This window comes from Hoplias malabaricus, chromosome 14 (genome assembly GCF_029633855.1).
Source record: "Hoplias malabaricus isolate fHopMal1 chromosome 14, fHopMal1.hap1, whole genome shotgun sequence".
Lineage (NCBI taxonomy): Eukaryota > Metazoa > Chordata > Actinopteri > Characiformes > Erythrinidae > Hoplias > Hoplias malabaricus.
In genome coordinates, this window is record NC_089813.1 from 32,650,400 (window position 1) to 32,678,092 (window position 27,693).

Genomic DNA, 27,693 nt, shown 5'->3' on the forward strand with positions numbered 1-27,693 from the left:
CCTGTTTAGACAGAAGGGGATATACATCCTCCTTAGAAATGCCCTAAACATCATGTCAGAGCAACACTGAAACCTATTGTAAGCTAATTCCCTGCATACAAGGGATGCTGATGATTGTGGCCTAACCACATATTTAAACATATGGAAAACAATTTTTTAAAACAGACATCATTGTGTGAACGTGCAAAAACAAACTACATTTTCAGGAATGAATGTTAACATTTCAGAAATAAAGGGAATCCACTCAGGATTAAATTAACTCTCAGTTTCTCTGTTGCAGGTGTTCCAGGGTAACAGACGTATATTTCAGGGTTACCAAGGAGGTCAGCGCCATAATGGTGGCTCGCACTATCGCGCCCAGACTGATGGCCCAAACTCACAGTTCTCTAACAACACGAAAGGCCCCACACACATTTCTGCCTCATCCTATCGGCAAGATAGACCCGCCCACAATGGGCTGCCCCAGAGGCAACCTCGGACCAACTGCCCCTGACACTTTCGGAATGATACCTATTCCCTTCCGTTACGTCTATATGATCCTGGCCCCATTCTTTCAGTCCCTACTCAAACTCCCTTCCCTTCTCACTCCCCCTGATCACACAACTGTTCCACATGGATGAAGAATAGAACTGAAGTTTACATCTATTTTCCCTTTTATTGGTCAAACTGAGCTGTAGTGCCACCTCGTTCTCCCTACTTCATCCCTTATGTTATATTCATTCCCTGTCCCTGTATTCTCTGCTCCATTGCACATTCCAGTTAATTTAAAAAATTGTCATTATCCTCCATGTCACCCATATTCTTACTTTTTTTTAGTTGTGCAATTAATTTAGTTTGGGATTATTTCAGCTCAGTGGCTATAAACTTCAGTAAGTGAAATTAATTTTAGTCTTGATTTGTGAAGTGTTTAGTGCACTATACATGTTTCTTTCTGTAAGCTTTAATTGCGTATTATACACTTTCATTTAGCATTTGTTTAATTTCTCTCAGTTTTTATATAGTGCTCTACTCATGTTTTCTTTCTTTTTTCAGATTTAATTTCATTATATCTTTGAAAAGTATGATGATTAGGTGTCTGAGATCATTTAAAGATAATCGCTAGATTACAGTGTTGAATGGTACACTGAATAGTACACTTTTTTTTCCTTTGGATAAAATAAATACAGAAATACCATTAGATTTTGTAGAATCTAAAAAGTGCTGCTGACCTTATAGATGCTCAGACAGTCCAGTGTCTGAACCTTCTGAGCATGTTTAGCCCAAGTTATGTTGCCTTATGGTCAAGATGGTTTCCTTGTATTTGTCTATGTCAATTGATATATTAATTGCTTTGTATCTGACTCTTTCTTTCTTGTTACTTCCTCTGAGCAGGGGTTGGGCTTTGGTTGGTTCTTTAGACAGTGCAGTGGTGCCCCTTCACTGTCTGCTCATACTGCAGCCCACTGCTCTCAGCCTTGCTCACCTTTCACCTCTGCATGAAGGCCATAGTCAAAAAGGCCAAAGTAGAGAGGGATGTTAGGCCTGTGTGGGTTTGCTGTAACTGCTCTCCTACAGTATGCATGCAGCACATATACTTGCCTTTGATCTCAGTGCAACCTCACTTTTCTTTCGTTCTTTCTTCTATTTTTTTTAAATGAAGCAGCTGTGTGTGTGTGTAATGTACTGCTACCAAAGCAGAAGCGTTTCTTGTACTTTCTCAACCATATATACTACAATACTTTCATTCAGTTTGCTTCTTGACCTTTGCCAAGTCAAGGAATATTCAGCTGAAGTTTCCTGTATACCATTTGAGTGCATGTGGCGTCGATCTGTCTGAAGGTGCTAAAATGAAATGTAGGATTCTCTCATTCACCTTCCTCTCTCTATTTCCACAATGACTGAACAGAACAAAAAAATCCAGTGATATACCTCATACAATTTTGCTATGACTCTTAGTCTGTGCACAGAACAGGGCCCTGCTTCCTTTATTCGGTCTTAAAGGTCTATTTTCATTTTTCACATTTTCTTTTTTTTAAAGTAGGCTGGATAAATTCTCTCAAAGCAAGTCTAATTCCTATGTTCATTATTTTAGCAGCTCTATCTACAGTGTCAGCAGCCATCCTTTTCTGATAGATGTGTAGGACTTTATTTCCTCCACTCTGTTTCAGCCTTGTTGAGTTTACTACAGTTTACAAAGTGGTTAAAGGTCTGTTTTGATTGGCTGCGTCTTTGTGGATTTCACTCTTGATCCCTGAATCTGTCACTTGGTACCGTTGCTGCATGCCTGTTGTCACTGCAACGTAAAGTGTTTCTGCGTCTAGTTGTGCAATTCTCACATGATGGTTGGAGGGACATAGCACCTCTACTTTCTTCTGTAGCTTTCTGCTGCCCCTGCCCTGTAACAGTCACAGCCAACGAAGCTTCAAAAAGCATTGATGTGACCACTTTGTCGTCTCTAGCTTAGATTACATTCACATGAAATTCTTTTTTTTTTTTTTGAGTGTTTGACCTAGGCCAGTTCAATCTGGTCCATAAAGAGGATGTCCGGAACACACAACATCCTTACTCATAACAACAAAAAAAAGACAATTGACCTTTTTTCATGTAAAATGATCACCAAAGAGATGCTTTGATTTCTTGTTCAAGTTACTGCCTTCATGGATTAAGGATTTCACTGTTCTTATTTCTACTTTGTAGAGACCATTTCCTAATGCGTGACTCTGAATGATGATTTCTATGACAGTTTATATATTCCCATTATTTTTTATTATTTTTTTTCTCCCCCTCCCCCCTCAGTCCTGTCTGTACATATGTATCTATATATTTGTTTTGGAGTCCTTGCCCAGGGCCATATGTATGTAGTTGTATCACTAGGCCTATGGTTTACCTCCAGTTGTAAAGAGAAACTAGTTTAGTCCAATTCTTCCCAATGTATAGAAAACTGTTCTTTTTGTTTTGTTTAAGTATGAGACAACTGTAAACTCAAGTGCCTTCTGTCGTTCTTTCCCCCCGCCCCCCATTGCATTGCCATTCCTTATCCTAACATGTACAAATATGGACCAAAGACATCTTCCAGTCCCTCCACTCTACATGACTACCATACACAGCACTTGGACAAGTCCCTCCCCATCTCACTGATTGGCACACTTCTCATTTACTATGAATAAAATGAATTGTTAGCAATTGCAGAATGCTTTTGTTGCATCTTACATTTTGTGTCTGAAGTGTGAATGAAATAAGACTGAATTTTTAATTTGATCTCCAATGTGATCAGCTAAGAAAACTGCACAGCAAACCTTTCTTCTTGTAATGGGGTTGGGGTTTATGTACCCTAACAATTAATGGGTTTATGCCTCTCCAAATTTCTTGTGGATATTCACACCTACCAGGAAAAGATGCACTTAAAAAAATAAATCAATAATTAGATATGAAGTTTTTACAATGACTAGGGGCAGGATGTGCATCTAATAAATAACTGACAACAGAGACACACTGACAACTAAGCAATTCTTAGACAATGAACTGCATTTGGTATAAATTGTGTACATGTAATTAACTGCTCAAAATGCTAATATTGTATTGTACACTGTCAGAAAAAGGTACTGGAAAGGCACATTGGTCACTAAAGTTAAAGTGTAAAGGTAAAAAAAAAATACACAAACACACCTTGCATTAAACATTCATTCATACATTTGTAACTGCGTATCTAGTTCAGGGTCATGATTGGTCCGGAACCTACCCTGGACATAGCACTACTCAATCACAGGGCGTCTCTCTCACACACACACACACACACACACACGTTCATTTACACCTATGGACACTGAGTAGCTCATCCACATACCAAAATGTCTTTTGGACTGTAGAAGGAAACTGAAACACTCAGCAACTGTCATGGACCAAATAAATGTCTTTTTATTATCTTTATTTTAAAGTCACTACTTTAGCATTATCAACAGGAAAATACAAATATGTGAAGTTCAGGTGACGCTGACATACAGGGGTGAAATAAGAGAAAACACCTTCTGGTCACATATTCTTAAAAAGGAGCAACTTATTGTCTCTCCCCATCTGCATTTCTGCTCTGTAGCCCATTTGTGCTTGCCTTTGTTTATATGTTTCTGTAGACAAGGCCCCAGTTGCTATAAAGATTCTTCTACTGTTCCTTAGGTTGTTGGTCCCAACACATTACCACTGGAGAGATGAGAAAACCTGTAGGAATACACATGCATCCATGTAGAAAGACACATCCTTCTGCACATATATGCTAATGACCAGTGTTCCTGTTTGTTTGGGACGCTGTAGGCCTTCGGGGAAGTTGCCTCAAGGGGGTTTTCACATGTTTCCTTGTAATATATATTTTGTTATTGATAAGATGGGGAAATGATTAAAACTGGAATAATCCCACTGAACCATTCACACTATAATATGAAGTGAAATTGGATATACTGCGCTAGAGTATTGTTTACAGTAACCTAGCTTAAACAGGCTTGTCAAGTGGAAAAAAAGCATTGCTTTTAGTGAGTTTCAGTGGAGGAGGAAGTGAGTTGGTTTGTATATGTAAGGAGATAAACAATATAATGTAGCCTGAAGCCCAAAGCTTCTGTCTCTTGGTAATGCGTCAGGACACAGTCACTCAGGAGAGCCATGATGTGTCTACAATCTCAGTCCCAGAAGCAGAATAGTCAAAATAACACACCAGACACTTTTCCATCAGTCTTTCTAAATATGGATAGATGCTGCTTGGTTTTTTATGACATTTATTAGTTCAATTTTTTGAACATTTGAGACTAAATCCAAAGATAGAAAAACTGCGTGTGAAACTTTATTATTTCAGGTTATTCGTCTGATTTTTAAGATTGTTTTCTTAATTTATTTTTCATTTTGCTCCTCAAAAAAAAAATAAATAAAAAAAAGTCACTCTGATTTCCCATTTTTTGCATCTGGAAAGTGGGAGAACAATTGCACCAGATTCAGGGAGACCAACATGCTGTACCTCTCTGCACTTTCTACTTAACGGTGAATCTCGTCTTGCTAATCGTCACATTGAGTTACAATGTTAACATTTACATGGCCACCATGGTAACTCCATCTGCACTTTGCAATAATGCAACCATCTGCAAGAAATGCATGAAGGAAACATACTTATTGCAGAAAAGGGCATATGTGATATATCCTTGATGCTAAAATTTAATTTAAACATATTTTACTGAATTTAAATCACAAAAACACACCTGACTGGTTATAAACTTTTAATGAAAGAGCAAAGTCCATACCATGAAGGAACATTACAATTACTCTGTTTAGCCTATAAAAAATTAAAATCAAACTGTCATCAGAAAACTCCTGTCTATATGTTGGCCCTTGATAAGTAGGACAAGGAAGTACAGGTAGAATATTGGTATACTCATTTCAGATAAAGGAAAAGTAATTTTTGTGAGGAGCAGAAATGAAAAACTAAAAAATCAGAAATTAAATTGCATTTATTTTTTAAATATACCATATAAAATTATAATAGCAATAATAATAATAATAAAAACAACAGCCCCCTCCAGGGTGTATTCCCGCCTTGCGCCCAATGATTCCAGGTAGGCTCTGGACCCCCCGCGACCCTAAATTGGATAAGCGGTTACATATAATGGATGGATAAAAACAACAACAACAATAATAATATTTTATTATTATTATTAATATTATTGTTAGGGCGGCATAGTGGTGCAGCAGGTAGTGTCGCAGTCACACAGCTCCAGGGACCTGGAGGTTGTGGGTTCGATTCCCGCTCCGGGTGACTGTCTGTGTGGAGTTGGTGTGTTCTCCCTGTGTCTGTGTGGGTTTCCTCCGGGTGCTCCGGTTTCCTCCCAGTCCAAAAACATACAAAGGTGTGTATGTGTTGCCCTGTAAAGGACTGGCGCCCCCTCCAGGGTTTATTCCTGCCTTGCGCCCAATGATTCCAGGTAGGCTCTGGACCCACCGCGACCCTGAACTGGATAAGCGCTTACAGATAATGAATGAATGAATATTATTGTTGTTGTTATTATTATTTAGCTACACCCACTTCCTATGGATTAGCCTTACGAGGCCAGAAAAGTGAACTGATTAATTTTACACAGACTGCATCAAGACACAATGTGAATAAAAATTCTGCAAAACAATTTAGCATTCTGTTCATTCTCTGCTCTTCATTTAGATTTACTACAATCAAGTTTAGTGGGTTCGATTCCCGCTCCGGGTGACTGTCTGTGAGGAGTTGGTGTGTTCTCCCCGTGTCCGCGTGGGTTTCCTCCGGGTACTCCGGTTTCCTCCCACAGTCCAAAAACACACGTTGCAGGTGGATTGGTGACTCGAAAGTGGCCGTAGGTGTGAGTGTGTGTGTGTTGCCCTGTGAAGGACTGGCGTCCCCTCCAGGGTGTATTCCCGCCTTGCGCCCGATGATTCCAGGTAGGCTCTGGACCCCCCCGCGACCCTAAATTGGATAAGCGGTTACAGATAATGAATGGATGGATGGACAATCAAGTTTATCTTTTGTGGTGGTGTTTTAATGGGAGACTTGTTATGAGTTAAATAAACAGTCGAAACCAAGGCTGAACATTATGCTTTGAAACTGTAGTGTTCAAAGTACTTCAGATTTTTTGGGTTTGTCTTTTACATCACCTCAATCCTGTCACCTTGTAGGGGAGGATTTCGAGGTGCCAGAAAACGACAGAGGGTCGCGTGGAGTTAGGGTTTATCCCAATATTGGCACGTATTGTATGAGGCAAAGGTATAGCTGCTAGTTAGCTACATTTGTTTATTTTTTCTTGGATGATACACACTTATACACAATCTCCTTATTTATAAGATGTAATGCAGGAATAGAGTGGTACCATCAGCTGGTGAAAATAAATCTTTTAGCTAAACATAGAATACACTTTTCAGATCCCACACCCTCTCTTGGGCATAGTGGTACAGTCTGCCCTCTCTCCCATGGTTCTGACTGGCCTCTGCCTCTGCCTCTTGGTACTGGCCAGTCCCCCTATCTCTGGTCGGGAATGGAACATTCCACAGAAGAGCAGGCTGTGTAGGGTAAACACAGCGATGAGGCACTGAGTTAGAGTGAGAGTAAGTCTTCAAGATGGGACACGTTGAGTTTATAATTCACATAAATGTATGTTTATGTTCGCTTAGTCTCTGCAAGCATCTTCCACATTTATTTACAAAACTATTTTTTATTCGAATTTTCCATTCCACCTTAAGGCGCCAGAATGTGACTGCTGCTGCGCCATTTAAGGTGGAACAACTCATTCGAATGGGAAGCAAATCTGTTTCATTCCGCTTCAGTGGTCCATACAGTTTACACTGCATAGAAAATAATAAGTCTGAAGTATTTAAAGTCTGTTAAAGCCAATATTACCACACATTACATTACTGTACACCGATTAATCATTTAGCTACGTAGTGGTAATTCTCCATTAAAACAGTAGAGCTGGCATTTAGAGTTAATCCATGTCTGGGAAACTTGAGACATGACATTAATAATTCTGTTCATTTTAAATTAGTGCGATCGTTTTCCATGGCTGTTACACACTTTCTTCTCTTGTTGATTTGTTTCCAACAAGTGACGATGCTGTTGATGGAAGGTGTGATTAGAGATGTGTTCAGGAAAACTAGTGGGTATCCTGTGCCCATTTCTGCATCCATCACTGCTGAGATGGGCAGAGTCAGCACAAGGACCCCAAACCTCACCATAATGACAGGTAAACCTTACTGAAAAATATCCTTTGCTCATATACTCATTCATCTGAAACATCTTCATCTGGTTCATGTCACAGAATAATTAGGTGCTGTGGGGGGAACATCAGCCCATCAGAATTAATCTCATCACATATTCACTCACAGTTACACCTATGGATACTTCTGAATAGCCATTCTACCTAACAGTATATGTTTTTGGACTATGGAAGGAAACCGAAGCACACAGAGGATATCTCATTGTATATCTCTGTTCCTGTATTTATTTATGGAGTGGGTGGGATGTGTTCTTCGTAATCACTGATACATTTGCCAGTATCCTTTCACCTGCTGTCAAGTCCACTGTGTCCAGTTTAGCCCCAGGACTGAAATGGCCTTTCTGATTAACTTGTTTGTTTTGTTAGAACACAACAGCACAAACGTGACACTTAAACAGACAGATATTCCTCAAGAAGCTTGCCAATGTTCCTACTTATCCCAACTTTTCACAAAGAAGACAGTGACAGGTGCTAGAGTACTCTAAATTTGTACCGCACCATAAAAAGTTTAAAGGTTCATTAAATCTGGACATTGTTCTTCAATTCTTTCATCCATCCATCCATTATCTGTAACCGCTTATCCAATTCAGGGTCGTGGCAGGTCCAGAGCCTACCTGGAATCATTGGGCGCAAGGCAGGGATACACCCTGGAGGGGACACCAGTCCTTCACAGGGCAACACACACACATTCACTCACACCTACGGTCACTTTTTTGAGTCGCCAATCCGCCAATTTTTTGAGGAAACCGGAGCACCCGGAGGAAACCCATGCAGACACGGGAAGAACACACCAACTCCTCACAGACAGTCACCCGGAGCGGGAATCGAACCCACAACCTCCAGGTCCCTGGAGCTGTGTGACTGCGACACTACCTGCTGCGCCACCGTGCCGCCCTCAATTCTTTCAATTATGAAAAATTTTAGCAGAGTATGTATTGGTCCTGTGTTTAGCAGGAGTGTAATAGTTCTTCTCTCTCTATACTTCCTGTAGATTGGTGTCAGTGTGAGATGGACAGAGGAGTTAGACTGCGTTACTGTCAGCAGTGGACTCTGCAGTGTAATCAAAAGACTGTACAAAACATAGTGCCTCTAGGCCCTTGCATAAACACCCATGGAGAGTAAGACATTTGAACGCATGCACATATGTACACATTGACCCTGTTTATACCTGAGATTAACATTATCCTCGAATGATCTGATCCAAATTGGGCAACGAAATGTATAGCCATTTATGCTTTAGAATTTTCTCTCAAATGTGTTTTGAATGACCACACTTGATTAGATTTATTAGCATATTAATAGCAGTAAAGAGATATACAGTCATATGCAAAAGCTTGAATTTAAAGTAACAAATATGGCACTTAAAAAAGACTTTGTCTCAAAATATCAAGGTATATTTTCTATTTATTTGTTATATTTAATTTGCATATGACTGTGGACATTGTAAACATTTCTGTGGCAGTTTTGTTTTAGAGTTTTCCAGCACTGTACACTTTCCACGCTAAGAAGCACTTTGCAGCACAGATAATATCTTTTGGACACACACACGTATATATGTATGGATTAGCCACATTCTCTGCAGAATACAGAAAAAGAACCACAATAATGAAAATGAAGTCATCAGAGCACATGCATATTTAATGACTCTCATCTTCTCCTTTATCAGGCTGCTCAGTAATCACTCTCCTTCAGGAGAACACAGGGCGGTTATCCGGGAGGTCAGTGTTCGTGGTGCAGTACATCAATACCTTGAGGTAATTGATGTAACACACTTTGTCACTTCAAAAGGAATGAGTGGCTAAACCGCTTTATGTAAACAAGGCGGCCTTAAGTAAATGTGCTCCTGGTTGTGATACCACAAGCATGGGGAGTTCTTAGCTTGAGAAATTAATTGTACAGTTTTTACATGGTACACAATTTTTATATGAAAAAAAAGGGAAATGCAAGTTAAGTTTAAATTAAAATGTTATTTAAGCACTGATTAATTGTCCCTGCTCAGGTGTGGGGTTACAGTGGACTAGAGAAGAGCTTAGACCTTACAGCCCTCAACAAACATGGAAAAATCTATAATGATGGTAAGGAGGACTTTTACTGTGCAATCTGTTTCAGTTCTGCTGGCCTTAATGTTAACCTTATAAGATGTTCTGTTTCTATGTGCTTTTGTGTGTTTGTGTGTCTCTCTCTATGTGTGTGTGTATAGAGCAGTTTGCATGCCTAGCATGGTCACCACATGAGGAAAAGTTATTATATGTGGCAGAGAAGAAGAAGATGATCTCTTCAGCGCAAACATCATCCATTTCAGCCAATGAGAGTGAAGTTTTGGTGGTGCTTGAGGAAGAGGTAAAATAATTATTGCTTTAAGATTTATATTCAGGAGTATTTTTTTTACACTGTGTGAAATATTAATGAAATATAGACCGATATATTTGTTCTAGTGTTAATTAAACATGAATTTGCCTTAAAGATTTGGGGACATGTTGTGTGTATTATTGCTACCTTTCCAGGTAGTCTTTTACAGTATATTTGTCTTTGTTTGTTTCAGGATAGGAATGTGTATGTGGAAGACTGGGGTGAGGGGCTAGTGGGGAAAAGTTCTCCAGTGTTGTGTGTGGCTGATCTCTCTAAAGGAGAGGTAACTGTATGTGCTGGAGTTTCACCTCATGTATCACCTGGACAGGTAAGCCTTTGTCTCTCTATACACTGATTATTCAGATTGTTCGCATTTGGCCCACCTGTAGCTGCTCTCCCTTAGGCTCTGTGGGCAGGAGATGGCAAGGGTGTGATCTTTGTGGGCTGGTGGCATGAGCCTTTCAGATTAGGTCTGAAATTCTGCTCCAATCGGAGGTGAGAGACAAAGAGAACTTGTTGATTGATCCAGTGTCATTTCTGTAGTTTTAAGTTGCTTATTGCATTACTTTTCTTTTCAGATCAGCTCTCTTCTACATTGACTTGAAGGGGAACTGTGGTAAGAAGTGTGTGAGTGACTGTGTTGAGGATATGCTGAATACGCTTACTCCAGATTGTTTGGTAAAACCTTGTTATTTCATAGGTCTGCATGGCAACTACACAAGCCTTTCAAGACAAAAACTGATATAAACCTACATTAGCATTTAAAATGGCTGTGCCCAGTGATTCCGAGTACACTCCGGACACACCTGAACTGGATAAGCGGTTACAGACCATGAATGAAGGAATGAATGAATGAAATTCCACTTTTTGGAATAAGTCGTTAAAGATGTTTAAGTAGGCCTATTTACATTTTTATTAAAGTATTATGTAGGTGTCCTGCAGTCTAATGAATGATGGTCTACAATACACTGTAATAGATTATTTAAAATGGATACTGTCACGGTCACATCAAAACACATCGCAGCTCCATTTCCTTCACTGTTTATTTTTGCTTAATATTTTTAAACTCATTTCACGATCAGTGGCCAGTGTAAATTATAGTAATAAAATCTCTACATTACATTTTTTTCAAGTTTTGATACATAAGGTGTTGCTAGGATTAATGATAAACTGAATGAACAGTATAAACAATAGAAGGAGATTTTCAAATGTATATGTATATTCAAATGTTTAATATTTAAGGCATATTTGTCACCTTTGACCTGTAATAGAGCTGCTGTCATCTGATTCGGGGTCAGTTTTGAGTCCTCGGCTGAGTCCTGACCACCACTGGCTTGTGTATCTACAGGGACAAGTGTTTGGCCCACATCATCAGTGTCTGCGCATGATGCTGGTAAATAGCAAAGCACTTTACTGAACTGACTGTCGACATCTTCACCTGACCTTTTTATAGAGAATATCTGTGTCTCACAGTTTGATGTAGAGAAAAGGACCAACTCAGTGCTGGTGGATGTAGTCAGAAGAGCAGAGAAAGGTACACACACACACACACACACACACAGTACTAATTATGGTGAAAGCATATTTATGAGTAAATGTATAACTTGTTACAGCACCAAATATGATCTTGCAACAAGAATGCCAAAATATATAAATAAAAATATGAATTAAATGTGGTTGGAAGCATTTGGAAACAAAACTAGAGGCATTTAGCGATGGTTCTTGGGCCTTTAAAACAGAAAAAAATAAGCATATGTTTTTCTGTAGGTCAGTTCTCAGGTATATACAACTCACTGCCTCCTGAATGCTGGTCATCAGACAGTGAAGTAATCTTCTTCAGCACTGCATGTGATAACAGCAAGGTAAACAAGCAAAGAAATACAGTAGCCATAACTATTTTGTACATCATGGAGAAGCAGAGGAAGGGTTTGAATGATATTGTGTTTGACTCTAGTTCAATAATGTTGTGTATATGAATTTTATATTGTGTGTTCAGTCTGATTTGTTCTGATGTGTGTGATTCAGTATTAACCCAAAATCTCTGCTCCTCTAGTCAGTGTTCTTAGTGGAGAGGCGAACTGGAATAATAAAACCTGTGTATGACTGCAATACAACATCACCAGGTATTTGTATACAGATCAAACAATGCTTCAAGTAACCACTAACTAAATGCAGTAGCTTTTAGATCATGGTAATAAAGCAGGGGCATTTCTGGACTGCATATTGTAATGGGACACACACAATTTAGAGGGACACTGCTGCACCCTTATGCTTGCCTATCAGATGTAGTGGCAAAAATGCAATTTAATATGACACTGTCTAGTATCTGAATGATTAAAAAATGTCAATCTTTAAAAATAATACATGAGAAGTTTATGTCGGGTGGTGTTACCTGCTCTTAGATTTATTTTCTGATGGTAGGGAATGTCTTAGTGTTTGCTGTAGTGGTGTAATATGTATTTTTGTTAGGTTATACAGTTATACACGTGAATATAACCAAAATATATCACTATGAGCTTTCATTACCTTGTCTATTTTTGCGTTTAGATATTTACAAATGTCTGTTACTTCATGATAAAAACATAATCAGGCTCATACTGAAAGCGTTAGCTTCTCAAGCTTTTGGAATGATGCTGGGGCTTTATGGGAAGTGTAGTTCCTTAGTGAATTTGTGTAGCGTGTCTTGTAGTTCTGCCCAGGATAAAATTGACTGTTTACCATTGTGAGTTTAGTGGGACATAGCAACATTTTACTGGGGTGTGTGTCCCAGTAAATTTGGTATAGTGACGCCTCTGTAACAAGGAACTACATTAAAGTTTTCAGATGTGTTTCTGCTGGTATTTTTATTTTGTGTTTGTTGCTTTAGGTTTCTCAGATCAGGAGTTTGGTAGTGCCAAGCTGTTGACAGTAATGAAAGACCTGATGGTGATATGCTGCTCCTCTCCTAACCACCCATGCAGCCTGGTACACCCACACATCCACAAAACACACTCATTATAACCCTCAAGCTTGGCTTACACCATTATTACACAACTCTTCAATCTAACCACAGTTATTCTCAGTTGTGAGCCTTTGTAATCATGGGATTATGTTACAACAAATAAAGTTTAAATCAGGTGTAAGTAGAAACAGCATGTGTAAGTAGAGGGCATCAGTGTGTAATGGTTATTTGAGCTTGGTCTGCACCTGTATGAGCTGCTAAGTGTCAAAAAAGCTAATCAGGCAATTCAATTGAAAATATTTATAGTGTAATGAATTGTTAGCTGAAATCATGAAAACTCGTAATAGACCTACCTCACGGAACAAACAGGTTTACCCTTACAGAACAAAAACATAACAGTATTACTATAAGAAATGGTTTTTCATATAAATATCCTGTTCTTTCACTATGTATTTCAAAATCCACAAAGTCACTTCTTAACATTGCATTCTTGAAAGATGTAGTACTGAGTGTGATACCATTTCAATACCTGTGTTTATGATTTGTTTAGATGGTGGGTTTTGTATCTGATGAACATAGCAAACAGAATGTAGAATTGGTTCACCTGGGCGGAGCTGATGTATGTGAGAAATTTGATTGGGAGTCAATGATAATAAAGCCCTCACCAGAAGAAGAAAACCACCAATACTGTGAGTATGATTTATAATGGTACTTTTCCACTGCATGGTACCTCTTCTGCTCAACTCTGCTCTACGTGTTTTTACCATGCGGACAAAAAGCAAATTAAGTTTAAATAAGCAGTGTTAAATTTAGTTAGCTAAAGGAGCAACATGTAATATATTTACTGTACTTAGTCCTAAAACGTACTGGGTCTGTAATCATAAATTAAGGAAACTCTCAGCGCTGGGATCTTGGGTTCAAGTCCCATCTGGGTGGAGTTTCCATGTTTTCCCCGTGTCTTTGTGGGTTTCCTCCAGGGTCTCCGGTTTCCTCCCACAGTCCAAAAACATGGAGGGTAGATGAATTGGCTTCGCTCTAATAACTGTCCTGCTGTGTGAGTCAATGAGTGTGAGCCCAGATATGGATTGGCACTCTGTCCTGGGTGAAATCCTAGTGCCCGATGCAGTCCTCCAGGTGGACGGTCGTTCCTGGTCGAGAGTACGCTGTGCGCATTTGGCTGCCGCTTCTCGCCAGTGTGTGTGTGTGTGGATTGAGCGTTCTGAGCAGTGTTGATTATAAAACGTCCTTGGGTATCTAGAAAGGTGCTATATAAGTGTAACGATAGATAGAAACTGCCTCTCATGGCATTGCTGAAGCAGTATATTCTCTTTAAGAAGTGCCCAGTCTGGAGCGGAGCTCCGGTGATCCTGCCCTCTGTCCAATCATTTTACAGTTCCAACCCACCACTGCCAGGTCTACAAACAGTGTTTTGCAGCCATGAAATGACCACGTGAACAGATTGAATGTTATCTGTTATTTTACCAGACCCAAAAAGCCCCATTGCCCTTCTAAAAATCTCCATGACCAGAGACGAAGTAAAATGAGAGGAAATATTGGCCTTGTTTTTGAAATTTGGAGGCAGTTTATAAGCAGCAACACGACAGAGCAGCGTCAGAGCTGGCTAATTTTCTCTTGAACAAGTAACAGTAAAACATTTCTGAAAAACATATAGAAATACAGATGTCTGTGTATAGATTAAAAGGATTAAACACCATAGGTTGTGTGTTTTATATAAAGAAAGTGAGGCAGAGCGACGTTTGAAAGATGCTAGGACTGTGTTTTGTGTTTTTTTTTTTGTTTTTTTTTTACGAAGGTGAATAACATCATGATTAAAAGGTGTAAATACATTCCTTTGTTTTAATAAAATGGAGGCAGATCCATGTGCGTTTCTCCATGGTGTGTGTGTATTTTAAAATCATTAAGGTGTAAGAATTGTGTTTGAAAAGCCTTGCAAATATAAGCGTTTCACTAGTAGGTAGATGTTTTAGTGACATGATGTGCACTTGGTCATGTGTCTAAAATGAATAAAAAGGGAAATAAGAAGTATTTCAAAATGAGGTTTGTTTATAAAACCTAGCGCTAGCGTTAGCTTCACATAACTGTATAATGTGGAAATGAGTATCCAACAAGAAGCTGGAGAATAATGCAGACAGATCCATTCGAGGTGGAGCTAAATGCTTGAATATGAAAATTGTAAATAAGAAGCAAGGATCTGGCTCCTATAATGGCATTTATGGTTGAAGGGAAAACAACACCAGCCTTGTGTAGTCTAAAATTTCTAGGGGGTTTAGACAGTACATTCTTGTACTCTTCAAGTGTAGGGAAAATGGTGGCAGCTTTTTCCATTTTTGCCTTTCACTTAAGTAGGTTAATGTTCAGTGACATCATATACAATTGGTTTGTGTGTTTTAAATGGAAAAAGCTTCAAAAGCTATAGCGCTAGCTTCAGCTCTTAAAGTGAAACAGTGTGTTCAAGAACCTGGTGAATAACGCCCGTTTGACTTGTAAATGGACACATGTAGGGGGTGGAATGACATGTTTGAATACTTAAATTGTGGATAAGATCTGCCTCCTAAATGAGATTTATGGTGGAAGGGAAAAATCGACAAAAATATGGACAGTAAAGTCTTGTAAATGCAGGGAAATGGTGGCCGCTCTTTCATTTTTTGTCTTTTTCTTGAGTAGATAGATGTTTAATGAAATGATGAACACTTTTCTGTGTAAATATGTTGCTTATGGCACATTCTTCTTAGCTAATATGGTCCAAAGTTCTTAAACTCATCTCTTGCTTGTTTGTTCAGTTTTCCTCAAACTGGCGGCCTGGTCAAGCTTTACATCTGGGGAGAAGGGGGGAGGAGGCGGCAGAGGGCTCTCGCCACTGTTTTGAAACTGTATTATAGTTCCGATTTTAAACGCTGTGTATCAATATTACAGACTGCTCTTTTAATGGCCTCTGTCTCTCTCTCTCTCTCTCTCTCTCTCTCTCTCTCTCTCTCTCTTTTACTCTAGCTGGACTGAATATTGGAGCAGTGCTGCTGAAACCAGAAAGCTCTTTAAAGGGTGTTAAGTTTCCTCTCGTGGTCTTTATACATGGTACCTGAATGTATAAATTATTAAAAGCTTATTTTAATCAGGCACTCTGATTGTAATGGTAATTGTATCTATGTATTTGCTTGCAGGTGGACCTCATACTCATTTTGCTGCAGAATGGAACGCTAATGCGGCTGCTTTGACAAAACTGGGGTTCGCTGTGCTCATGGGTGAGTGTGTTTATGTTCTCTTTGTGTTTGCCTTTATCTGCCCTTTACGGTAGACAGAAGGCCTTTTGTATTGGTCTATATATAGCACCGTTCCATGTTTACACCAGGGGTGTTCAGTCTTTCAGTCACCCACAAAGAGCGGTGTGGTTGTAGGTTTGCTTCCTACTCAAGCTGGACCTCAACTGATTCCATTTGTTTAATCAGCTGGTTTCTGTCTACAAACATAAAACGTGTAACTACACCAGTCCCTTAAATATGAGAATAAATGGCCAACAATTAGTTAAAATGCAACACTTTAGAAAAATATCCATTCATCTTTAAATAAGTGAATAAATGAATGAATGTTTTTGGTTAGTTAACTACAGAGGGTCTACTGGGTTTGGTCAAGACAGCATCGATTCTCTTCTTGGAAACGTTGGCAGTCAGGATGTCAAAGATGTACAGGTCTGTAACTGCATACACACCCTTGCACACATTGTTGCAAACAGCTAAACTGTACATTATAATTGTATATAAAACTTGATAGTTTAAACAACGTTAAAAGTACGTATTTTATTTCCAATTAGAGTTTCCATCCATTTCCCAGTTTATAAGCATTGTTGCAATACAAAAGAGTGTCATGTCAAACAAGTTTAGTTGTTTTTGTTTACCTTTCTCATCTGTTCCTTCTGGCCAGAGGGCTGTGCTGCATGTCTTGCAGAGTAACCAGACTCTTGATGCTAATAGAGTTGCAGTGATGGGAGGCTCTCATGGCGGATTCCTGGCTTGTCATCTGATTGGTCAGTATCCGAATTTCTACAGAGCCTGTGCAGCTCGAAACCCTGTTATCAATGCAGCCACTCTGCTGGGAACAAGCGACATCACAGACTGGTAAATATTTAGTTTTCAGTACTTCAAGTAATGCTTAATATTGTTATATTTCAGTTTGTGATGTAATACTGTTTGTCTGATGTGTTCTACAGGAGATATTCCTCTGTTGGTCTGCATTACTCCTTTGACCAGCTACCCTCCCCACAAGCCCTGACCACTATGCTGGAGAAATCACCCATAGTACATGCTGCTCAGGTACACACACACACACACACACACACACACACAAACACATTCAGTAAACTATTGCCAGAATTGTTTTGTATATTTGTGTGTGTGTGTGTGTGTGTAGATTCGTACTCCAGTTTTGCTTATGTTAGGTGGGAAGGATAAGAGGGTCTCACCGTACCAAGGTCTGGAGCTTTACAAAGCCCTCAAGAGCCGGAACTTACCTGTTAGGTAAATACGCATGCACATTTAACTGAAATTTATAGTCTTTAAATATAGTGAACTATTTCATTTAAATGTTATTAGCAACCTTTAGTGGTTAGGTGTAGGATTTAAATGTTAAACAATAAGTGATAACAGACATTTTGTGGCTGAATGTAATGTGGAATTATTTGTCATTGTACAACGTGCAACAAAATGTGTCTTCCGCATTTAACCCATTTGTGGCAGTGAACACACAAGCACTAGGGGCTGTAAACACACCCAGAGCAGCAGTTATGGGTTCGCTGCCTTGCTCAAGGGCACCTCAGGCGTGGATTGGGGGAGGAGGACAGTGCTGTTTGTTCACTCCCACAGCCCCCAATTTTCCTGCTGGTCATGGGAATCGACCCAACAACCTTTTAGTCTTAAGCCCCTTTGTCTAATCACTAGGCCATGGCTCCCCAAGGAAGAAGAGTGTGATTACAAATACACTTAATTAAAATCATACAAAGGATAAGATGTAAAATGTCCTGTGCCAATTATTATGCCAGATATAACCCTTTGTTCAAATTCTACACCTGACAAGGTTGCTGTGGCCCTTTATGATTTAAATTGCTACTAAGAGGAACACGTGTTCATTCACCAACCTCCTCTTCTCTCTATTTCTGTTTCTCAGGTTGTTGTGGTTTGATGGAGATGGTCATTCTCTATCTAAACTTGAAACTCAGTCTGACTGTTTCCTCAATGTGGCTCTGTGGTTCAAACAGCAATTAAACCTGCAATAAAAATGAATACAGCTGATCATTTTAGTGTTCACAGCTGAAAAGAACATGTTGAACATACATCTCCTGGAACGTATTGAGAAGCCTGATTATTCAGTAAAACCAGCCTAAATTTATCACATGAAATAATTTAGATTTATTTCAAATCCATATTTGTTTTTGTTCAGTTTTGGTAACCACTAGGTGGCAGACATAACATGCCATTTCCGAATAGGTAAACTCAGCCACGCACATGAAGGAGTCGTAGTGCATTAACCTCACCTCAGAACTTTACAAGTTGCATTCTGATTGGCTTTTCAAATGTATGCCCATGTGGACATATTTGCATCATTTTGTGGTAGTCTGATGTGGGCAGAGACCACATCTTTTGCCAAGACCAATTGTTCTTTACGTCATGCCAAAATAGCAGGCTTGTGATTGGTTGTATTGCAGGTTGAATTGAATTTCCTTGCAATATTTCTTGGCCTAAAAAACTTATGAAAGGCACCAGACACTCCCTACTGAGTCTAGCCGTATAAGACTACTGAATAGGCAGCTTGTGTGATTTGCCAAATTCTGCAAAAGATTAGCTTTTTTTCCGTTAGTTTTAGGATCTTTGATATGTACCTACACTCTTTTCAGTATAAAGGACATTTGTAGTGTGTGAAAATGACTTTATATGGAGTAATAAAAAATAAAAGCCGAGACAGACTTCAGGCTTAGCCAAGATTATCCAACATAATTTGCCCCACTGCCTTTAGTTGTTTTTATGCAATAAACTTGTGTCAGCAGTGCTGTCCATGGTGCTGAACTGTAGTTTGATTGACAGATGACACTCATAACAGAATGTGGCAATATCCACATAGTATTGTACAATCCTGGACTTAGGTAATGTGGCTTCTAGATAAGTCAAAGTTTCTAGACAGTATAAAAGCAAAACACCTATCCAGATTTTTATGCCTGAGTAGGTCAAAAGCAAATTTCATTAGACATCTTGATTAGCAAATTTATAGATTATTGTTAGAAAAAAAGACAAGGAAGTTAAGTTTCTAGCTTGGATTAATTGTTTTTGGAAAAGTCACTAACTGGTTCTTCACCCACATTCACTGGAAAAGTTCTTTTTAAGAGTGTAGTGTAAAAATGTGTATTTTTCCTTAAATATCACAATTGCAATAACTGTAATATATTGACATCAGCATGTTATTATACATTGGCAGAGTAATCTGGATGAGTATTTAATTTTAATCAAATCGTCAAAATGTTGTTATACATTGAACCTGAATCCATTACCTCTACCATCTTTGGGTTTATGGTCAATAAACATGAGTGATCCAGTTCTATAAGCTGCCACACATGCCTGAGCCTGGCCTTAAGCTCAGCATGTTTCACAGATGAGGTAATGTACCGTGAAATGTTCCTTTCTCCACACTTCCACAAACCTCCTCAAGACATTAGCAGTGCTTTATCTCTCTCTCATTGTATTCCAGAACTCTGTATTCCCATCTTTGTACTCTGTGATATGTGGTAGGATTTGATCCTATACTTTAGCCATAAACAGCAGACCATGGTGATGTCAGTGGCAGTTGTTTTATGGTATTTCCTCATTGTTCTGTCTTCAAACATTACTTTTCAAACAGAATTTTCTTCAGTTGTCATAATTTGTAACCTGTTTTCACCAGCTTGATTTAGCTGTACAGTTCCTACAGTAACTTTGTTCAGTCATTAACATATCGATGGAATCGTGTGTGCCAAAACAAATGAATAAAACTTTTTGAATTAATTTTCTTCTATTCATTTTCTGCAACAGTTAAATCCTGTTCAAGGACAAAGTGCTGTGGTGGGTCTGTAACCTACCGAGAATCACTTATTGCAAGGCACCAATTCACCCCAGTCACACAGTAACTCACACCTATGGACACTTATGAATAACTAATCCACCTAATAACGTGTGTTTGGATTGTGGGAAGAAAACAGTACCTGGAGGGAACCCATGCAGATACAGGGTAAACACACCACAGACAGTGACCCGAGTACACAACTCCTCAAAACATGTAATCTCAAACATAAAGCTTATAACTTTCAAACAATTGATGTGTATCATTGTGAACACTACAGGTCTGCAAACAAACAGGGAGTGTGAAAGAGAGCTGGAAAAATAACTGCAAAGCCAACAACGAGCTCAAAATCTGATCTATGAGAAACAAGCAGAGATAACTATAAGCCTAAAGACATATCAAATTAGTAAATGACCAATAGTTTACACAAATTCTAATAATTATTTGTTTGCAAGTTGACCTCAACCTGAACTCAGTGTTTCATTACTCGGGTCAGTAGAGCGCTGTAGCTTGTGGTTCTGATTAGAAGGGAATTTGTACTGTGAATCAATTCCGCTGCGTAGAAGCCTGAGGCCAACAGATGGCAGTGCTACCCCTCGGTGCCAGCAATGTTTATATAAATGACAGACTTATGATGGTAAGATTTATTTGTAATTTTTGTATTAAAACTGATTATACGTGAAACCGCTGGAGGAGGGAAATATTCAGGGCACTGCGAGTCAAAATAGTCTACATGATATCCATGATGAAGGAAATGTATTTATTAATATTTGTTTTAAATTGACCTCTGTTTTATCATTGTGAACATGAATGTTGGTTCCCTGTTGTAGTGTTGTCGTTCATAATGGATAACTTTAAAGATGAAATCGATTATTTTCTCCAATGATTCTTCACATTATTAGTCAGCTATTAAATTCACACTGAATAAACGGTACATGTCAGAGACTCTGTACTATGCCTGTTTTAACAATGGCCACCACAAATTTGGGACCTGCCCTATAGAGCTGAATCTAGTTCATTTAGGGATTACAATATAGTGTAATACTTCCCATATAAATCACTATCATTAGTGAAATAATCAGCAGTCACCATAGGTTTGGTGAAAGAAATGCTGAGTTTTTAGAACTTTAGAAAATTGTATGCTCTTTATGCATTGGATGAACTTCACAGACTAATCTGTGACCTCATTATTTCTGTCAGAGTTCCTGCTCCATCCAGGAAAAGACAAATGTACCCTAAAGCAAAAGGTGTCAGCTTTGTAAATAAATACAGATAAGAATAAGAATTTAGACATGGTAATATTAATTAGGGTATTGCCAGCTACAAAATGATCCTTCAACATCTACTTCATTTTTTGTGTGCATTGTGTAGAAGGCGCTCCTTTATGGTGTGGCCATACTGAGAACGATTATTACTGGTGCCAGGTGCCATGTGTATCATGTTTCAGGTCCTTAAGTGCATGAATTCGGGTGTTTTTATGTCTGTAATGTATGAGGTGAATAATTCTTCTCGCTGGGGGAGATGCTCAGAGATCAGCATTCTTTTGCACAGAAGCTCAGATCAAGCACTGTTTGTGTGGGAAGAAAAGCAGAGCTCCTGAGGCTTGTACTCCTACTGGTGTGGTGTGTGTGTGTTTTGTGCTTATTCATATGTTTGTGTGTGTTTACTCATTGCTGCCTCAGATGCAGTTTTTGTGTTCATATGAGGTTTGCCTTTTTTGTAATTGTGTGTGAGGGAGTGTTTGGCTAAATGTAGGAATGAGAATCATTTTATCTCTGTTTTTGTATAGATCTGCAGATGACTCATGTCTTATTAATGTGAATTCAGGAGTGTCCAATGCAAACCTCCAATCCTGGCTGAGTAAAATACTGCATGTCCACAAATTAACTGAGATAAAAGGGCCCTTAATATGGAAAACCAAACTTAGTTACTGGACATTATGCTCATTCATTCATTGTAACCACTTAACAATATATTCATTTATTCATTCTTTGTCAGTAACCGCTTATCCACTTCAGGGTCACGGTGGGTCCAGAGCCTACACAAGGCGCAAGGTAGGAACACACCCTGGAGGGGGCGCCTGTCCATCGCAGAGCAACACACACTCACACCTATGGACACATTTGAGTTGCCAATCCACCTACCAACATGTGCTTTTGGGCCATGGGAGGAGACCCAAGTGGACACTGGGAGAACACACCAAACTCCTCGCAGACAGTCACCCAGAGCAGGGCTCAAATCCACAACCCCAGGACCTAAACGATATAACTTTCAAAGTGTATTATTCTGTACACAGTCCATATATGGAAATTAAACAACAATGTTTACATATATACACTACAGGGAAACATCACACAATTAGGGCTGCAACCCCCAAATATAAAAAAAGAAATAAAATAAAATAAAACTGGGCGCTTGATTTCATTACTTGTAGATTTTGTAGGTTGTGCATCAGCCTAACCAGCCTATACAGGACCACCATTTTTGTCTCCCCCTCCCTTTCTTTTGCACCTCTTCCTCCTGTGTTTTTGAAAAGAGTGATGAATCACACTGCTGAGAAATGAGAAGAGGGAGAGAGGGGCAGAAGGAAAGAAAAGTATAAATGGGTGAGAAATGAGGCATAGGGAAGGACAAACATGAAAATAGGGGGTGAGGAATAGCAAGGGAAGAGAGTGGGAAAGGTGAAGACAGTGCCATAGAAAGCAGGATGTGTCCAATAGAAGCCAGTGTGTGGGTGAGTGTGTCTGTCTCTGTTGGAGTAAAGACAAGATTGATAGTTTGTTGACAGGATGAAAACACTGTTAATGGGGTATATGGTGTGTGTGTGTGTGTGTGTGTGTTGGGGGTGGGGCGGGGGGTTTGGATAAAGTGTATTTTTCTTCAGGTTAAGGAGGTGTGTTAAATACATGAATTATCTGTTCTGTGCTCTGGCATAGACCTGAATCCATTTGTCATGTTCCTTTGAGGCGCAGAGAGAGAGGGAGGGTGTATGTGCACATGTTTAAACCTAGAACCTATTCATTTTAACCATAGCATTATTTGAACACTTTGATATTGTAGGTATGGACTATATAATTAACCAATACTCGATACCCTAACAACAAATAACAGTGCGTATGTGTGTGTGTGTGTGTTGCAGTGGGCAGGAGTGTATTCTGGGTAATTAGCATAAGAAGCAACTGCTGAAAGCTGTTCATTCATCTCTCCCCTCTGTGCTCTTCTCTCCCATGCGTCCCGCTGCGTGCTGTGGGCTCCAGGTGGAGCTGTAATGGATGAGCCCATTAGATACCCATTCTGTGAGAGGTCATTTCTCAGTGACTGACCTGTGGAACAGTGTGGGCTTGTCAGCATACTGCTCCAGCTAACACATCATCTCTCCACCTGCTCAAGCCTCTTCAGCACCTCTTAAGTACGTCCCTTATTTTAGGGGCTATCTGCTATCCCTTATTCTCTGTACCTCCATCTGTTGTCTTTCCCCTTTTATCCCCCCTCTGATGTATTTGTTCCCTTGTGTTACTCTGTACCATACTACAGGAAAAGTTAGCCACTTTTACATCATTGACATTTCCTGTCAGCATTTGAGTGTTAAAACTGAGCTTTAGGGTGGGATTGCACGAATGTGTGTGTGTGTGTGTGTGTGTGTTCCTCACAGAGGGAGAAACAAGCCCTGTACTGTTATCGTTAGCTGTTTAATAGCCAGGACCATAAACAGAGACCGATGAAGGAAATTTATCATCTGTGTTTCTTTATGTGAGAAAGAGAGAGAGAGAGAGAGAGAGAGAGAGAGAGAAAATCTGTGTGTGTACCAATTAAATATCACCCTGTGGGGACCAAAACCTGTTTACAAACTCACATTCTTTCTTGGTTCAATCCCTTTTAAGGTGAATACGTGTTTTAAATTTAGGGTTAAGTTTAGGTTCACAGTAGTTATGGTTAAGGTTAGGGCAAGTCTCCAAAATAAAAAATAAAATAAAAAATGAATGGAAGTCTATGTAAATCCCCTTATAATTTATATAATCATATGTTTAAGATGCCAGTTGTTGACTAGTGGGTAAATGTCCTCCCAGTGTTCATGGAGCTATATACCCAGTACCTTTGAGATGAATTGGAGTGACGTTGGTGATTATAACGCCTGTGTAATATGTCCCCAGAAAAGTAGAAAGGGTCATGAATACCCACAGTATCATTACAGACGTTTACAGTAGTGTTGCAGGCTTCCTGTGATATAGGATCTGAAAGCAAGAAACATGTTCTACCGTTTTTAAATCCCCCCAACTTGTATGTGTCCTACTTCTGTGTCCTAATGAAGTCATTAGAATCATGCAAACACACAGTGGCTCGGCCCAAGACTAAAATAAACCTCTGCTTAATTAACTCGGCTCTGCACGTGGAGTGGGCGTGTCCCACAGGAGAAGAGCTCCAGTAATTCTGAGCATGTTAGTGATTGTTTTTCTTCTTGTTAACACTGCTTGTTTTGACAGAATAATTTTAGACCTTAGTTTCATTAGTGCTAAGTACAACAAACTTTTCTCTCTCTCTCTCTCTCTCTCCATTTTGAATAGTGTGTGGAAAGATTGATGGAGTGCCTTAGAAATGGTGAAATAATAGATGAAGGTGACAGAGAGCTTGACCATAGAGAGAAGGTCAGTTAAGGAGACGCTGCCTCTCTCTCTCTCTCTCTCTCTCTCTCTCTCTCTCTCTCTTTCTCCTGTATTTCTCCCTTTGTTCTCTCCGTTCCTGCAGAAGTTACGGCTTATCTTGGATTAAATGTGTTTGGCTCAGCATGCTAGAAACTTTCTTAATATTTATGCAGTCGAATGGGAGGCTCTGTGCAAATTGTGCATGCGTGTGAGTGTGTGAGAAAGAGTCTCGGTCTGTGTGTACACAAGAAGGGTCATGTTGAGAGGGCCGATAGGTTTTTCAGCTGAGTATCTTTGAAGAAGAAGGGAATAAAACCATAAAAACATTCTCAAATCTACACATATACGACTGTCCCCCAAAAAATAAATAAATAAATAAAAAATCCACACAGACAATAAAATATCCTTTTAAATGTAATATAAGTTAAGGCAAAGATGTTGCTTCCACTTTTGATTTCTTTTAGTCAGTAGGTAATGCAATCTTCACACAGTCTTAAGGACAGCTGGATTACTCAAACAATGTGGGATACATTTTAAAGGACAGCGCAGCTAATATCATTTCCATAGAAAACCATGAAATTAAATGGAATGATCCAGAGCCTCTGCACATGAGCCTACATTTACCATGCTCACTGCCAAAGTGTTGGTTAGAAGGCTACAAAGGGGCTTGGATATGTGGCTGTCCAGAAGCTTTCAGCCATGTGGTTCAGGTGTATATCTTATAAATTGCAGAACTCAGTGGTACTTTCTGGTCATTGTAACTCTCAGACCCAAGTCACCTGTTATAAAGGAAGGTAAACTGTGCATTATTCAAGATGCAGATGGCAGTACATGTGTGTGATAAAAGACCTGCAATGTCTACATATTAATATATGCACAAGGCAGTTATTATTTCCTAAGTTCCTAAGAGACCATTTAGTCAGTGACTGAAGTAGAGAGGCATTCTTCACAAAAACAGCAGGAAGGGAAAAATATTAAAGAAATGTCTCAAATATAATGACAGCATACGCTGAAAACAGTCGAACTTCACTGGCAAAAAGAACAGGGTTCATATATTGAAGCTCATCATAGATTTAACATTTTAAGGGGGGGGGGCATTAATTCATTTGTTTTTTTTTTCTGCAAATTAACGTGTTTTAATTTGAAATGATAAAATCTAGAAAACCTAACCTACTGAGGCAGTATTGTTCATAGTCACAGTGATAGGAACCAGATGTCTGACGTGTTTAATGCTTCTGAATATATGAAATAACTGACCTCTGTTTTACGTACGATTAACTTTGCATTAAAAGACATATTTAGGTTCACTGGTTATTTTGATTATTAAATAACATTAATAGTGTTAATAGTAACAACAATCATTTACAGTGATGAGTCCTTTGGAAAGACTCCTAATGCTACGTACATAAATGCAAAGCTTTAGGACTTTTAATGGTGTGGTTGCCTGGTTTAGTAACACCCACTACACTGTCCCAGCCTCTTTGTGTTGACATTGTGGTGGTGGTTCATTCCACCAATATTATAAAGAAATAAGAAATGTGATTGTGGAACTTGATTATATTTTTGACATCTCACAGATTGCATTATGCTCAAATGTTGAAATAGCTGAAATTCAGCTTTTTTATTTGCTAAACACGAAATTATGCTTTCCTGAGCCATCATCAGATTCCTGAGCCATCATTTCTGTAACCCAGTCTCTAAACAATTATATGTTGTGATCTCAAAGCTGGAATTTATTGGATGTTGTTTTGAAAACTTGTATCCAAGATCCAAGCCAAAATTCCAAGATGATAATCCTTAACAATCCCTACAGACCCAACTAAACAATTTAAAGGGTGGGTTCATGAACTTCAGCAAGTCATACACCTTCTGTAGTCTTCTCCATCATCACAGGTATACAAGACTATCCCTGTGGAACACGTTAGAGCCAAACAACAGGCAAGAACTCTGAGCTTTTCTTTTTTGAAAACTATTCAGTATCTCACTGTGCACAGTCAATGTATAAAGAGCAGCTAGCCATTACCTCCAGTGATTCTTCAAGTTATAAAATAGCCATTGCCCTGGATGTATCAGAGATTCTGTAAATAAGCTATTTGGGGAACCCTGCATATAGAATTTAAACTTGTTCATTTAGGGGCTACAAAATACAATGCATTTCTTGCCTCGTGAGTTTAAAAGAGATAATACATAAACCCTTTCATAAATATTGTTGCTGATTGTTTGTGGTAAAAATGAATCTTTGCTCATTTGATAAATATGATCTTTTTGTTATTTTTTCTGCCCCTTCTCAGTGTGTACACATGCACACAAAAACACCACATTCCTTCCCTCATCCTCTTCAATTGCCCTTTGGTTCAGTGCCCAAACGTAAAATATTTAAAAATCAAATTTCAGGTGTTTATACTATGATACACTTATAATAAGCCCTTTCTTTCTCAAATGCTCTCAGACTGCATTTAATATAAACACGGCCAAACACGTTCGGCTCCGATGTAATATTTGCCACATGCTGTCTGCATTAGAGTTTAAAAAAAATGATGCATTAATATAGTGCTGGCTGAACTCTGAGAGAAGATAGAGTTTCATTGTTTAAACCAGCAAATCCATCAATTTGAATAAGGATAACTTTGCTAAAACTCTTAATGGAGTAGTAATGCTCAGTTTATGATTTGTTGGAAGGCCTGTGTCCTAAAAATTGATTGAATTTTATATTTTCATTTATATTGTGTCTGACTACGTGTATCTGCTTAGCACTGTTTTTTAACTGTGTGTTTAAGATTGATTTATGTGACCTATGATGCCAAAAAACTGTTATTAATATATATTTGTGGTTAGAGGACTGCAGATGATGAGATAAACAATTATTTATTATAAAGGTAAAATAAACTGTTTTAAACAAAGGAAATAAGAAATAAGTATTGTA

The 27,693-nt window shown here is 38.9% G+C and overlaps 2 protein-coding genes across 5 annotated transcripts in view; both read left to right on the forward strand.

Annotated features, from left to right (window-relative positions):
- Nucleotides 1-3,164, forward strand: part of spats2 (spermatogenesis associated serine rich 2) — a 28,410-nt gene extending 25,246 nt beyond the window's left edge. For both annotated transcript variants that reach the window (XM_066643579.1, XM_066643580.1), the window contains exon 13: nucleotides 281-3,164. In XM_066643579.1, the coding sequence (XP_066499676.1) occupies nucleotides 281-493 (213 nt within the window). In that variant the 3' untranslated portion in view covers nucleotides 494-3,164. The remainder of the gene's footprint in view (nucleotides 1-280) is intronic.
- A 3,505-nt stretch (nucleotides 3,165-6,669) lies between these two features.
- zgc:136971 (S9 family peptidase) lies at nucleotides 6,670-20,035 on the forward strand. 3 transcript variants are annotated; one of them, XM_066643723.1, is made up of 23 exons: nucleotides 6,670-6,739; nucleotides 6,895-7,077; nucleotides 7,575-7,712; nucleotides 8,737-8,863; nucleotides 9,412-9,499; nucleotides 9,745-9,820; nucleotides 9,946-10,085; nucleotides 10,288-10,422; nucleotides 10,498-10,589; nucleotides 10,673-10,710; nucleotides 11,366-11,487; nucleotides 11,568-11,628; nucleotides 11,862-11,956; nucleotides 12,148-12,217; nucleotides 12,961-13,058; nucleotides 13,586-13,724; nucleotides 16,045-16,128; nucleotides 16,215-16,295; nucleotides 16,651-16,739; nucleotides 16,972-17,165; nucleotides 17,258-17,360; nucleotides 17,458-17,564; nucleotides 18,211-20,035. In XM_066643723.1, coding segments are annotated over exons 2-23 (2,187 nt in total). In that variant the 5' UTR covers nucleotides 6,670-6,739; nucleotides 6,895-7,076; the 3' UTR covers nucleotides 18,320-20,035. The 3 variants fall into 3 exon arrangements, with proteins under 3 accessions (XP_066499820.1, XP_066499821.1, XP_066499822.1); XM_066643724.1 differs by having other exon boundaries at nucleotides 17,486-17,564; XM_066643725.1 differs by lacking the exons at nucleotides 6,670-6,739; nucleotides 6,895-7,077; nucleotides 7,575-7,712; nucleotides 8,737-8,863 and having other exon boundaries at nucleotides 9,951-10,085.
- Nucleotides 20,036-27,693: the final 7,658 nt, after the last annotated feature.